The sequence below is a fragment of the Chrysemys picta genome, chromosome 12, assembly GCF_011386835.1.
Source record: "Chrysemys picta bellii isolate R12L10 chromosome 12, ASM1138683v2, whole genome shotgun sequence".
NCBI classification, from domain to species: Eukaryota; Metazoa; Chordata; order Testudines; family Emydidae; genus Chrysemys; species Chrysemys picta.
In genome coordinates, this window is record NC_088802.1 from 17,260,500 (window position 1) to 17,272,828 (window position 12,329).

The 12,329-nt window shown below is 50.6% G+C and overlaps 2 protein-coding genes across 5 annotated transcripts in view; both read left to right on the forward strand.

The window, feature by feature from the left end:
- The window catches only part of LOC135975010 (zinc finger protein RFP-like), a 30,822-nt gene extending 20,495 nt beyond the window's left edge, over window positions 1-10,327 (forward strand). For both annotated transcript variants that reach the window (XM_065565024.1, XM_065565025.1), the window contains 4 exons: window positions 1,479-1,594; window positions 4,874-4,933; window positions 7,839-9,346; window positions 10,227-10,327. In XM_065565024.1, the coding sequence (XP_065421096.1) occupies window positions 1,479-1,594; window positions 4,874-4,933; window positions 7,839-8,347 (685 nt within the window). In that variant the 3' untranslated portion in view covers window positions 8,348-9,346; window positions 10,227-10,327. The remainder of the gene's footprint in view (window positions 1-1,478; window positions 1,595-4,873; window positions 4,934-7,838; window positions 9,347-10,226) is intronic.
- LOC101953695 (zinc finger and SCAN domain-containing protein 2-like) overlaps window positions 1-12,329 on the forward strand; it is a 222,750-nt gene that overhangs the window by 31,437 nt on the left and 178,984 nt on the right. The gene's annotated exons all lie outside the window — the stretch shown is intronic.

A 12,329-nucleotide genomic window follows, 5' to 3' on the forward strand; every position in this document is an offset into this window, starting at 1 on the left:
CAACCAAGACATAGAGAAGACTTAAGACTCCAACAGAGGAGACTGGCCCAGATTTTAATGGTGAAATCTGTGTACTATGAACTGCAATATCCAGTGGGGTGAGAAAACCTGCTTAATCTAGATGTTGCCCAGTCCAATAGTGTTGAGAGTTTAGACTGCGTGCTTATATTTTCTTTTCTTTTGGTAACTAACTCTGACTTTTTGTCTATCACTTATAGTCACTTAAAATCTATCTTTTGTAGTCAATAAACTTCTTTTACTGGTTGTCTTTACCAGTGAGTTTGTATGAAGTGTGTGGTAAATCTGCTCAGGTTTTGCAAAGGCTAGTGTATATCCACTTTCCCTTGATGAAGTGGTGAACCAATTGATAACCAATTAATAAATTAGATAATACATTCCCGAGGTAAAGTGCTGGGTGCTGGAAGCTGGGATGTGGGGTGGGGGAATTTAGATGGTGCTTTTCTCTGTGTGATTTGTGAGTGGCTCTGGGAGCATTCAGGCAATCTCGCTGGGTGTGGACGGGCTTGCTGCTTGTCACTAGCAAGGCATTGTGAGAGACAGCCCAGGCTGGAGAGAGTTAAGGGGGTGCAGTGGTCCCACAGTCCCAGGCTCCACCCCGGAGAGCCCATCACAGTTAGCACCACATCTCCCCAGGGCTCTACAACAAAATGTCTGGTGAAGGTCACATGTTTGATACAAATCTCTCTGGCCAACTTCATCCTGAGGTTCTCACCCTTGCAGAGAAGACTCTGGAATTATCCATTCAGTGGGAAGGACTGACCTAAAGTATTTCCTAGAGGTGTTACATCCTTGGGGGACTGGCTGCCTCAGGATTGTGGGGATGGAATATGGGCCTGTCACTGCTGGGGCACTGGTTACCATTCAGCCCAGGGCAGCAGTGGTCAAGAGTCTTTCCCACCTGAGGACTGTTTGGAGCCCTGTGTGGAATGAGCTGGGGAGGGGGGAGTTGGTGTCTCAGTCTAGTTCCTAGTGGGCATATTTCTACAGCACTTCACCTGGGAACCTGCTGTCCCCCAGAGCATGGAGGCCATGGAGTGAATTGGCCACAGAGACTCAATTCCCCTTTTATCCTCAGAGCAGGTCTCTTCAGGCCAGAGATGGAGGGGAGGGATAGCTCAGTGGTTTGATCATTGGTCTGCTAAACCCAGGGTTGTGAGTTCAATCCTTGAGGGGGGCCATTTAGGAATCTGGGGCAAAAATTTGTCTGGGGATTGGTCTCCCTTTGAGCAGGGGGTTAGACTAGATGATCTCCTGAGGTCTCTTCCAACCCTGATATTCTATGATTAATGGGTCCTTGGAGGGGAAGGTTGCATGGACATGGCCTGTGTTGCACCTGTTCTGAGGCTGGGAGAAGTAGAGGAATTCTAACTCCAGGCCCATTAGAGCAGCGACTTCTAGCAACAACTTATAATAAGTCACTAAATGAAATATAATCATGTGAAATTGTTTCTCTCCAGGTGGGAGAAGGGGAAGTTCCAGCCTCCAGAGGAGATTTCTCCTGAACTGGAAGAGCAAGTCAGTGGTTTCTCCCAGAAAACTATTGCGCTATCGGAGGCTCTGAGGAAGTTCAAAGGTATCTAGAAGGGATCTAGGAGGGGAAATTGGGATACATGTCTGAGACTGTGGGAAGAGAATGGAGCTGGTCAGTTGGTTCATAATTAGATTATGCTTCTATTTAATTGTTGGATGAGAATGCCATACACTTAGAGTCCAAGACACACAGACTGATTAATTCAACCCCTTATTTGTTCCAAAAGCAAGTCTTGCCATTACAATTACTATTCAAGTAAGAAATGACTGACATACTGAAAGAAATACTGCCCAGCTACCTTCTTCAGGGGCATAGGCAGGTCATGATACATTTCTCCTATGATGCTCCATCTACCCTTTACAATGTCTGACATATTACACACATCCAAATGATATATTTATTAGTTCTTTCCCAATCACCTTTGTGTGTTATTAATAGTATCTTGTATAACTCACACACTACACATGCATGAACGTTCTAATTGGCAGGACTTTTGCTGTCCAAGCTATTTTCAAGTTATTCTCTTTTCTGATTTGTTCATTACCAGTCATTACACACTGATGTGCACAGGTCACTTTGACCCTTTTCTCCACATGGGGGTTTTTGGACTTTGCTAACTGCTCCTTGGCAGTATGTTTTGGGTGCCTGTTGTCTTTAAGCACATTGTGTGTGTGACGTTGCACCCTATATGATTTTATGAAAATATGCTAATGTAACTGGAATATGCTTCATGCATAAGGTCTCTTGTAAGGTATCATTACAAAACTTATAATCTACTGAGTGTGGTCATCCTATTTGTATAAATGTATCACTCTTGTATCTGAAACTAGAAACATGAAATATAACTCTGAGGGCCTATTGTAATTATGCAACGTGTGGGCCATTAATGGTGATTTGGAATCTCGATGACTCCAATTAACCAGGACAATTGACTGCAGATGGCTCTGTTTTACCTGTAAGTCTTCCTGTATACTTGTGTGCTGGCAAGTGGATAATGAAGTCTTACAGTGACATGTGATCACCTGAACTGGAATCCATCTTTAACCTGGCACTTTTCCATTGAGAAGTGGGGGGTGGGAACCCAGAGGGGCAAAGGATTCCCGCCTCATGCAAAAGATATATAAGGGGGTGGAACAGAACAAAGGGGGCTGCAGTCATGAGAAATCTCCTAGCTACCACCTGAGCTGGAACAAGGGTTGTACCAGGGAAAAGGATTGTCCCCAGACTGGGAAGGCGTCGAGTCTGTGAAAGAAATGTATTGAAACATCTTTCAGGGTGAGATTTTACCTGTATTCAGTTTCTTAGACATAGACTTGTGTGTTCTATTTCATTTTACTTGGTAATTCACTTTGTCCTGTCTGTTACTACTTGGAACCACTTAAATCCTACTTTCTGTATTTAATAAAATCACTTTTTACTTATTAATTAACTCAGAGTATATATTAGTACTTGGGGGGGGGGCAAACAGCTGTGCATATCTCTCTATCAGTGTTATAGAGGGCGAACAATTTATGAGTTTACCCTGTATAAGCTTTATACAGAATAAAATGGATTTATTTGGGTTTAGACCCCATTGGGAGTTGGGCATCTGAGTGTTAAAGACAGGAACACTTCTGTAAGCTGCTTTCAGTTAAGTCTGCAGCTTTGGGGCAAGTAATTCAGACCCTGGGTCTGTGTTGGAGCAGATGGGCGTGTCTGGCTCAGCAAGACAGGGTGCTGGGGTCCCAGGCTGGCAGGGAAAGCAGGGGCAGAAGTAGTCTTGGCACATTAGTTGGCAGTTCCCAAGGGGGTTTCTGTAATCCAACCCGTCACGGTGTGGTCAAAACATCTCTTTGTCCCACATAACAACTTATGAACACATCACTTAATAACAAGGTGACTTAAGGAAACATTTCCCTTATGTTAAGCAAACTGCTCACCGGGCCAAGGCCAAGTCAGTCAGTATAAACGCACAATCTCGGTTTGTCCAAACTTCTGCATAAGAAATGATCCTTGCACCAATTCTCAAAACTTAACATAATAACTAGTGGAAAGCAGACACTTTGAGCAGATGTAGCAGAGGCCCAGGCATCAGGATGTCTCACAATAATTTCATGACTTACCAAAGGTCACAGCATTAAAGCTCACGATCAGCAAAATGGCCAAATTTGGGGCACCTGAGTTTCTCTCTCCCAACGAGAGAGCTGCAGGGCAGGTGCTCCAAAGCTGTGCAGCTTCCACAGCTGCAGGTGGAGTCAGTGGAGCTGCAGGTGCCCAACACCTCTGAGAACCAGGCCCCAGGTGCTTAAAGGTCAGCACCCAAAATCTAGAACCTAATTTAAAGACCACTTCTTAAAGCTGGACCCAGCCCATCACTGGGCTCTGGTCCTGTATGGCAGCTAGTCTGGGCACATGGGCTGCAGGGAAGGAGAAAGCCCCTCCCCCATGGTGAGGGATCCCTCCAGCACAGGAGCCTCTTATGCCTCCTCCCCAGCAGCTGCAGGCACAAGGCGTGTTCCTGAGAGGGCTGGGAATGGGGTGGGGGAGGGCGGGTGGAAGAGGGAGGGGGGTGGACGAGGGACAGAGGGACATGGGCAGTGTAAAGCTGGACCTCTGACACTCTGCACACTGGGCAAGACACACGGGGGCCATTGTCATAGGGATGTAACTCTGGCTGGCTTCAGAACTTCCTCAGCCTGTGCCAAGGTCTGCACTGGCCCCTGCAGCCACGAAACAGCAGAGTCACAAATGGCCCCTCCCCTCTCTCCTTTCGCCGGTACAGGGGTGAATCTGGCCCACGGAGCCAACCTTCCCCTGCCTCAATTCCCACATGGATAAAATGATTTTATTATTATTCCTATTTCTGCCTATGGAGGACGAGGCCCCATGGTGCTGCTCTCTGTAGAGACGCTGAGTAAACAGACCCAACAGCTCACAATTAGAGCCAGGATTTCACAAACTCTTAATGTCAAGGGGACCAAAGTGGGTAAAGTTACTTTTATGCCAAAGTCTTTGCAGGATCTGGGTCTAGGTATGAGAAAAGGCAGCAAGTCAATGAGACCAACTGGAGTCTGAACAGTGCGGGGGGGGGAGAGTAAATCACATTTACAGATTTTGTATCCTGGGATGGTTGTGAGGCTTCATGGATGTTGGTTCCATTGATGGGAGATGCCTGAATAAGAGAGAAAATAGAAGGTTTCCAACCTTTTTATATTAATTACCTGAGTGTGTCTCTGTCTGTTTCTCTGTCATGATGAAAACACAGTTCTAGGAGTTCAGAGTGGTGATGCTGTTATAATATGAAAGCCTGAAATCTCACCTCTCTTATCCTTTCCCCTCCAGACACTCTGCCGTCTGCACTGGAGAGAAAAAGAGGGAAATACCTACGAGCACACAGACAGGGTAAGGTTGCAGTTGGAGATTGTCTTTAAATTATGAGAAAATTCCAGTGAAAGCATCTTCATGAGATTGTAGCTAAAGATATCAAGCAAACCAACAGCAACCATGACACACAGCCCTAAAAATAACTCATTAAACAGTGAGGAGATCCAGAGGCCAGGCCATACCACTTTTAAAAGTGGGATGGTCAGGCCCCCCTACTTTTTAACATAGCCATAGTTTGGAGGAAGGCAATGGCAGATTTAGAGTTAGTGGGTCCCTGTGTGCAGCTTCATTTCTCTCCCCCCCCACCCCCGGCCCCTCGGGACCCAGCCAAGAAAAAGAACATTCTCTCTTATCTCCCCCCTGTTTTTCATTCTTTTTTCCTTCATCCTCCTCCTATGTTATAGGAAGTAAAGGAAAATAAAGTGAGGTACATTGATTGGGGCAGGGGGTTGGGGTGCAGGAGGAGGTGCAGGGGTTGGGCTCTGGGAGGGAGTTTGAGGGCTGGGTGTGGGCTCTGTGTTGGGGCAGGTTGTTGGGGTGTGGGAGGGGGAGAGGGAGAGGGGTGCAGGCTCTGGGAGGAAGTTTGGGTGCAGGCTCTGTGTTGGGGCAGGGAGTTGGGGTGTGGGAGGGGGTCAGGGGGGCGGTGCTTATCTTAGGCAGCGCGGCTCCAAAAGCGACTGGCACACCCCTCTGGCAGCAGCTCTTTGGCGGGGGTGCAGGGGGTATCCGTGCGGCGCTGCTGGCAGGCATCACCCCTGCAGCTCCGTTTGGCTGCAGTTCCTGGTCAATGGGAGCTGCAGAGTTGGCACTCGGGGCGGGGGCAACGCGCAGATACACCCCCACCCCCAGGGACATGCCGGCCACTTCTGGAAGTGGCGCAGTGTGGAGGGGGGAGGCAGAGCAGGCAGGGAGCCACCTTAGCTCTGCTGTGCTGCTGATGGAATGTCTCTGCACATCCCTTGGGGGAAGGGAGGCAGTGGGGTCAGGCAGCATGTGGAGCCACCTCACCCCCCGCCAGGGGCATGCAGAGACATGCCAGCAGCTGGTCATTTCCAGGAGTGGCACAGGGCCACTGCCTGCCTGAGCCCTGCTGCACTGCCGTATTTTGGGAGCCCCCCTGTCATTGAGGGCCCTGTGCCACCGCACGGTGTGTTTAATGGTAAATCCGCTCCTGGGGGCAGGGGACCATGTTGCCCCCCAAAACTGCAAGCCTTGGGCAGGCATAGAGCGTCACAGGCAGTGGCTGTGCTTTGTGGTATGGCAGCTGATCAGCTTCCCCGCGAGGAGCACAGACCCTGACCGCAGCGCCAGCCTCTTCCCGGTCCTGGCCCCTCTCCGTGGTTCCTATCCATGCTCCTCTTCCCCCAAGGCCCTGCCCCCAGGCCAGGCCACAAGCTAGAACTGTGCTGTCACCCAGGGAGCCCAGGCTGCACTGGGGAGCCCTGGACCCTCCACCTGCCCTGGGTGGCGCACTCTGGGGAGAGGGGACATGGGCCGGGGACTGCTCTCAGGCCCCCTGGATCTCGACCCAGGGCAGGTGGAGGGTCAGGGGCTCTCCACAGTGGCCAAGGCTTCCAGCCCTGTCAGGGGGCGGGACCTCGGTGGGAAGAGGAGGTGTAGGGCGGCGCCATGGAGCGGGTGGGGTCACAGGCTGCGAGACCTCTTGCCCCCAAGGTTCGGGAACTCCTGGGGAGATCCCAAGCTGACATCACACAAAAAATCCTGACACCAAGGTTAGTGCTGAGTTCATACCCATGCTGATGAACAGAACACTCACTGAACAGCACCCAGACAGAGCTCTCTGCCCCGAGGGCTGAAACATCCCTCTGCTTTACCCCAGTGCAGGGGGGTCTCCCCATCGCTCTTCTCCAACATCCTGCCTTTCCTTTGGGCAGGGCTGGGTTCTCCCATTGCAGCTGCTCACTGCTTCCTGGATTGGGGAGATGCTCTCCCTGTGACGCTGTCACCTTCTCCCTTCTCTCTGGGCTGGGGATGGGGCTATGCCACCTAATGCCACTTCCTACTCTCTGGTCTTAAGCAGCTCTTCCCCAATGCTGCACCTTCCTCTCTGTTCCCTGGCCTGGGTGTGGAGGCTGCATTAGGGGAGGAAGCTTCCCTCTGGGGTATAAAGCTGATACCTGCCTCTTCTGCTCCCTTCTCAGTCAAAGCTTCTGACACCTTCCTGTCTGTGTCTGTGCCACTGGGAATGGAGCAGCCCCAGAAGGGGAAGCTGGGAACTGAAGCCTCTGCAATAAATGAGAAACTAGTGAAGTGGGTTCCATTCGGGGTGAAAGTAAGGTGGTACGGGCTGGTACAGCATACCAGTAAAAAATGGCCGCCTGTACCGGCCCATACCGCTGGCAGCACTTTAAAGGACCCTGCCTAAAGCGCTGCCATGTCGCTGCCACTTTTGTGCCCCCCATTGCCGGCCCTGCCAGACCTGATGTGGGGCACAGAAGCAGCAGCAACATTAAAGCGCTGCCATGGCGGGGAGGGGAGGGAGCAAAAGGAGCAGCTATCCCGGGGCCGGCTACTTAAAAGGGCCTGGGACTCCAGCCGCTGCTGCCATACGCCGCTGGAGCCCTGGGCGGTGCGGGCGGGCTGGCTGGGGGACGCTGGAGCTTCAGCCCCGCCCCTTCTGGCTGAGGCCCCGCCTCTTCTGGGGTGGGATGGGGGGCGCAAAGCTCCCCCCCCCCCCCCCGGTACAGGAAAAGAGAAATTTTACTTTCACGCCTGGTCCCATTACAAAGACAGAGGAACTGCAGTGACATCTCTGCTCAGTCTCAGGTGCCCAGGACAGAGGCAGCTCCCTGGGATCCAGGCCTGTCCCAGCCAGGACAGGGCTGCTGGGGAGTGTGAGAAATGGTCCCAGCCTCCCCCAGGGCTGAGCTCTGCCCCTAATGCTCAGATTCTCTCTCCCCAGCGAATATGACTCTGGATCCAGACACGGCCTATCCCCAACTCGTCCTGTCTGAGGATCGGAAAAGTGTGAGACTGGGAGACACACGGCAGCGACTGCCCAACAACCCTGAGAGATTTGACACTGAGCCCTGGGTGCTGGGCTGTGAGGGATTCACCTCGGGGAGACATTGCTGGGAGGTGGAGGTGGGGAGTGGGCGATACTGGGCCGTGGGGGTGGCCAGAGAGTCTGTGGGGAGGAAGGGAGAGATCAGCCTTAGCCCAGAGGGGGGGATCTGGGCTGTGGGGTTGGCGGGTCAGTTCTGGGCTCACACCTCCCCTGCGACCCTCCTGCCCCTAAGCCGGGTCCCCAGCAGGATCCGGGTTTGTCTGGACTGTGACCGGGGGCAGGTGACATTTATCGATGCTGGTGACGAGGCCCCGATCTTCACTTTCCCGCCGGGCTCCGTCCCTGGGGAGAGAATCCGACCCTGGCTCCGGGTGTGGAGATCCCAGCTCAGACTGTGTTCCTGAGACCCGGGGGGAGAATATTCCACTGGGGACCCTGAGATCAGCCTCTAGCCTCACACACCCTAGGTTGCTTCCGGTTTCAACTCTGCACCGTCTGAACTGTCAAACCATAGAGAGCATTGAGTGAGTCAGATAGAGAAGCCGATCTCATCACTGCCCCAGGGATTGTGCAGCCTGTTTGCCACTGTCCTCTATGAGCCAGGAGGACTCTGGGGATCCTGGGTCAGACAGTGCCACTGAGACATGGGGTGAACAGCCCACTGGGAATGAAACAATGGGCTTCTTTAGCCACAGTCATCCTAGCCCCTATGGCCTGGAGGACTCCTGTCTACCCAACCATCTGGCTAGCTCTATGATCCCTGGAAGCTCCTCCCCACCACCTCTGTGCAGAATCAGGGATGGGAGGGGCAGGGTGAAGAACCCCTGGAGCTGCAGGAGGAGCAGAGGGGCCCTGAGGGACAGATGTGGGGGCTGCAGGGTCAAAACTGAAGGAGGGGCTGGGGGCAGAAGTGATGTGGGGTAGAATTAACAGCCAAGCTGGGGACAGGCAGATGTGGGGATGGCAGGGACACAGAATTAATTGGGGTTTTGGGGAGAAGCTGGAGGCTCTGCACCAGCAGGGATCCTAGCAGAGGGAGAGCCAGGGACTGGGGAGTGTGCATTCATCCCAATATCCAGTAGAAATGAATGGCTAGCATAGACAAGTCCTACATTGATAGAGAGGCAGCAGTTAGGGCAACAAAGAATTCTTCCCTTGACCTATCTGCGTCTACATCGGGGTTAGATCGACCTAACTACATCGCACAGGGTGTGACATTTTTCACGGCTCTGAGCAGTGTAGCTAGGCTGACCTAAGGTTTAGGTGTGGACTGGGCCTCAGGATGAACAAGGGTATATCTACACTACAGTGACTAGAGTGGCACAGCTACAACGCTACAGCTGTGTCCCTGAAGTGCCGTAGTGTAGATGCTTCCTACATTGACAGAATTGTTTTTTCCATCTGTCATAACTATAAAGGGAAGGGTAATAGCTGTCCTGTGTACAGTACTATAAATCCCTCCTGGCCAGAGACTCCAAAATCCTTTTCCCTGTAAAGGGTTAAGAAGCTCAGGTAACCTGGCTGGCATCTGACCTAAAGGACCAATAAGGGGACAAGATACTTTCAAATCTTGGGGGGGGGGGAAGGCTTTTGTTTGTGTTCTTTGTTTTGGGACGGTGTTCGTTCTCCGGGAATGAGAGGGACCAGACATCAATCCAGGTTCTCCACATCTTTCTAAACAAGCCTCTCCTATTTCAAACTTGTAAGTAAATAGCCAGGCAAGGCGTGTTAGTTTTCCTTTGTTTTTCTCAACTTGTAAATGTACCTTTTACTAGAGTGTTTATCTTTGTTTGCTGTACTTTGAACCTGAGACTAGAGGGGAGTCCTCTGAGCTCTTTAAGTTTGATTACCCTGTAAGGTTAATTTCCATACTGATTTTACAGAGATGATTTTTACCTTTTTTCTTTAATTAAAAACCTTCTTTTTAAGAACCTGATTGATTTTTCCTTGTTTTAGATCCAAAGGGGTTTTGGATCTTGATTCACCAGGAGTTGGTGGGAGGAAGGAGGGGGGATGGTTAATTTCTCCCTGTTGTAGATCCCGGGGGGGGTTGGAACTGATTCACCAGGAGTTGGTGGGAGGAAGGAGGGGAATGGTTAATTTCTCCTTGTTTTAAGATCCAAGGGGTTTTGGATTTGTTTTCACCAGGGATTTGGTGAGGGTTTTTCAAGGCTTCCCAGGGAGGGAATCCATTGATGGTGGCAGCCGAACCAGAGCTAAGCTGGTAGTTAAGCTTAGAAGTTTTTCACGCAGGCCTCTACATTTGTACCCTAAAGTTCAAAGTGGGGATCTCAGTCCTGACATGGTGAATAGCGGTGGGATCATTTTAAACCCAAAAGCCAGTAAAAAGAAGAACAGGAGGACTTGTGGCACCTTAGAGACTAACAAATTTATTAGAGCATAAGCTTTCGTGGACTACAGCCCACTTCTTCGGATGCATGCAAGTGGGCTGTAGTCCACGAAAGCTTATGCTCTAATAAATTTGTTAGTCTCTAAGGTGCCACAAGTCCTCCTGTTCTTCTTTTTGCGGATACAGACTAACACGGCTGCTACTCTGAAACCAAAAGCCAGTGAGATTTTTTTTTCCTTCTAGCTGCTTGGAAAGCCGAGCTGGAAGTAGATAGATGCATATCTTATCTCTCCTTGCCTGAAGGCAGAGGTGTTAAGTTTTTTTTTACAGGTCCTTTGTTAAGAGAAGGGTTCAATTAGCAAATGACTGGTAAAAGGTATTTACAAGCTGAATTGTTTTTTTTTCTTTTTACATCCTCGGGAGTAGCTAGTTAGAAAGTTACTGTTAACTCTGCAGCAGCCAGAGCTGAGAGCTTCCCAGTTTGTCAACTGCAAAGGGGGTTACCCAGCACAAGAAAACAGGAAAATGACTACCAAAGAAGTAGCTAACAAAATAGAACTGGCCAAACTAGAAGCAGAAGAAAATGAAAGAAAACATCAGAGACTGCTTCAATTAACAAAACTCGAGACAGAGCAGAGAGAAAGAGAAGAAAAAGCCAAAGAGGAGGCCCACAAGAGAGAGATGAAGATGAAAGAAAAAGAGATGGAGCTGAAAGAAAAAGAGATGGAGGAGAGAGAAAAAGAAAGGAAGCATGAACTGGAAGTAGCAAAGGCTAAGCAGGATGCACCAGCCAATGCTAACAACCCCCCTCCAGGTACCACTTCCCATCCCAGAAAATTCCCCATCTACAAGGCAGGCGATGATACTGAGGCCTTCTTAGAAAATTTTGAAAGGCCCTGCCTTGGATACAGCATCACTGCAGACCAGTACATGGTAGAGCTGAGGCCGCAGCTCAGTGGACCCTTAGCAGAGGTGGCGGCTGAAATGCCTAAGGAACACATGAACAGTTATGAACTTTTTAAAAACAAGGCCAGACTCAGAATGGGGCTAACACCCGAGCATGCCCGTCGGCGGTTCAGAGCCCTAAAGTGGAAACCGGATGTGTCATTTACCCGTCATGCCTACCACATTGACAAAAATTGTGATGCCTGGGTATCAGGAGCAAATGTTAAATCTCTGGAAGATCTGCTTTCCCTAGTAAAAATGGAGCAGTTTTTAGAGGGTGTTCCTGAGGAAATAGAAAGGTACATCCTAGATAGGAAGCCCAAAACTGTAACTGAGGCGGGGGAGATTGGAGCCCAATGGGTGGAGGTGGCAGAAAAGAAAAAAACTAGTAGCAGTTGGAGCGAATATCAGAAGGGGCAAGCCGAAACAAAACCTTACCACCGGGGACAACCCAAGGCCCCACCCACATCCCAAGGGAAACCCCAGACGCCGTCTCACCCCACCACACCAGTCTCCACCAACCAACCTCGTCCCGGTGATACCTTAGCAGGGCGATGTTTTAAATGTAATGGACTGGGACATATAAAGGCTCACTGCCCCAAGAACCCCAACCGATTACAGTTCATTACACCCCAATCACACCAAAGATCCCCAAACCCAGATGCCTCTCTCATACCCTCGGAGCGAAGGGAAACCTTGAGAGTGGGCGGAAGGAAGGTTACCGCTTGGAGGGACACTGGGGCTCAAGTGTCAACTATCCACCAATCCCTAGTGGACCCCAAACTCATCAACCCAGAGGCTACAGTGACAATTCAACCCTTCGTGTCACAATCTGTAACCTTGCCTACAGCCACGTTGCATGTCCAGTACAAGGGCTGGTCAGGAATGTGGACTTTTGCAGTCTATGACAATTATCCCATTCCCATGCTGCTGGGGGAAGATTTGGCCAACCATGTGAAGGTAGCCAAGAGGGTGGGAATAGTCACCCGCAGCCAGGCTAAGCAAGCTTTCACCCCCATCCCTGTTCCTGAGCCGTCCACCAGGGCCCCGTCTGTGTTACCGGAGACCCAGACAAAGGTGGTGGAACTGGA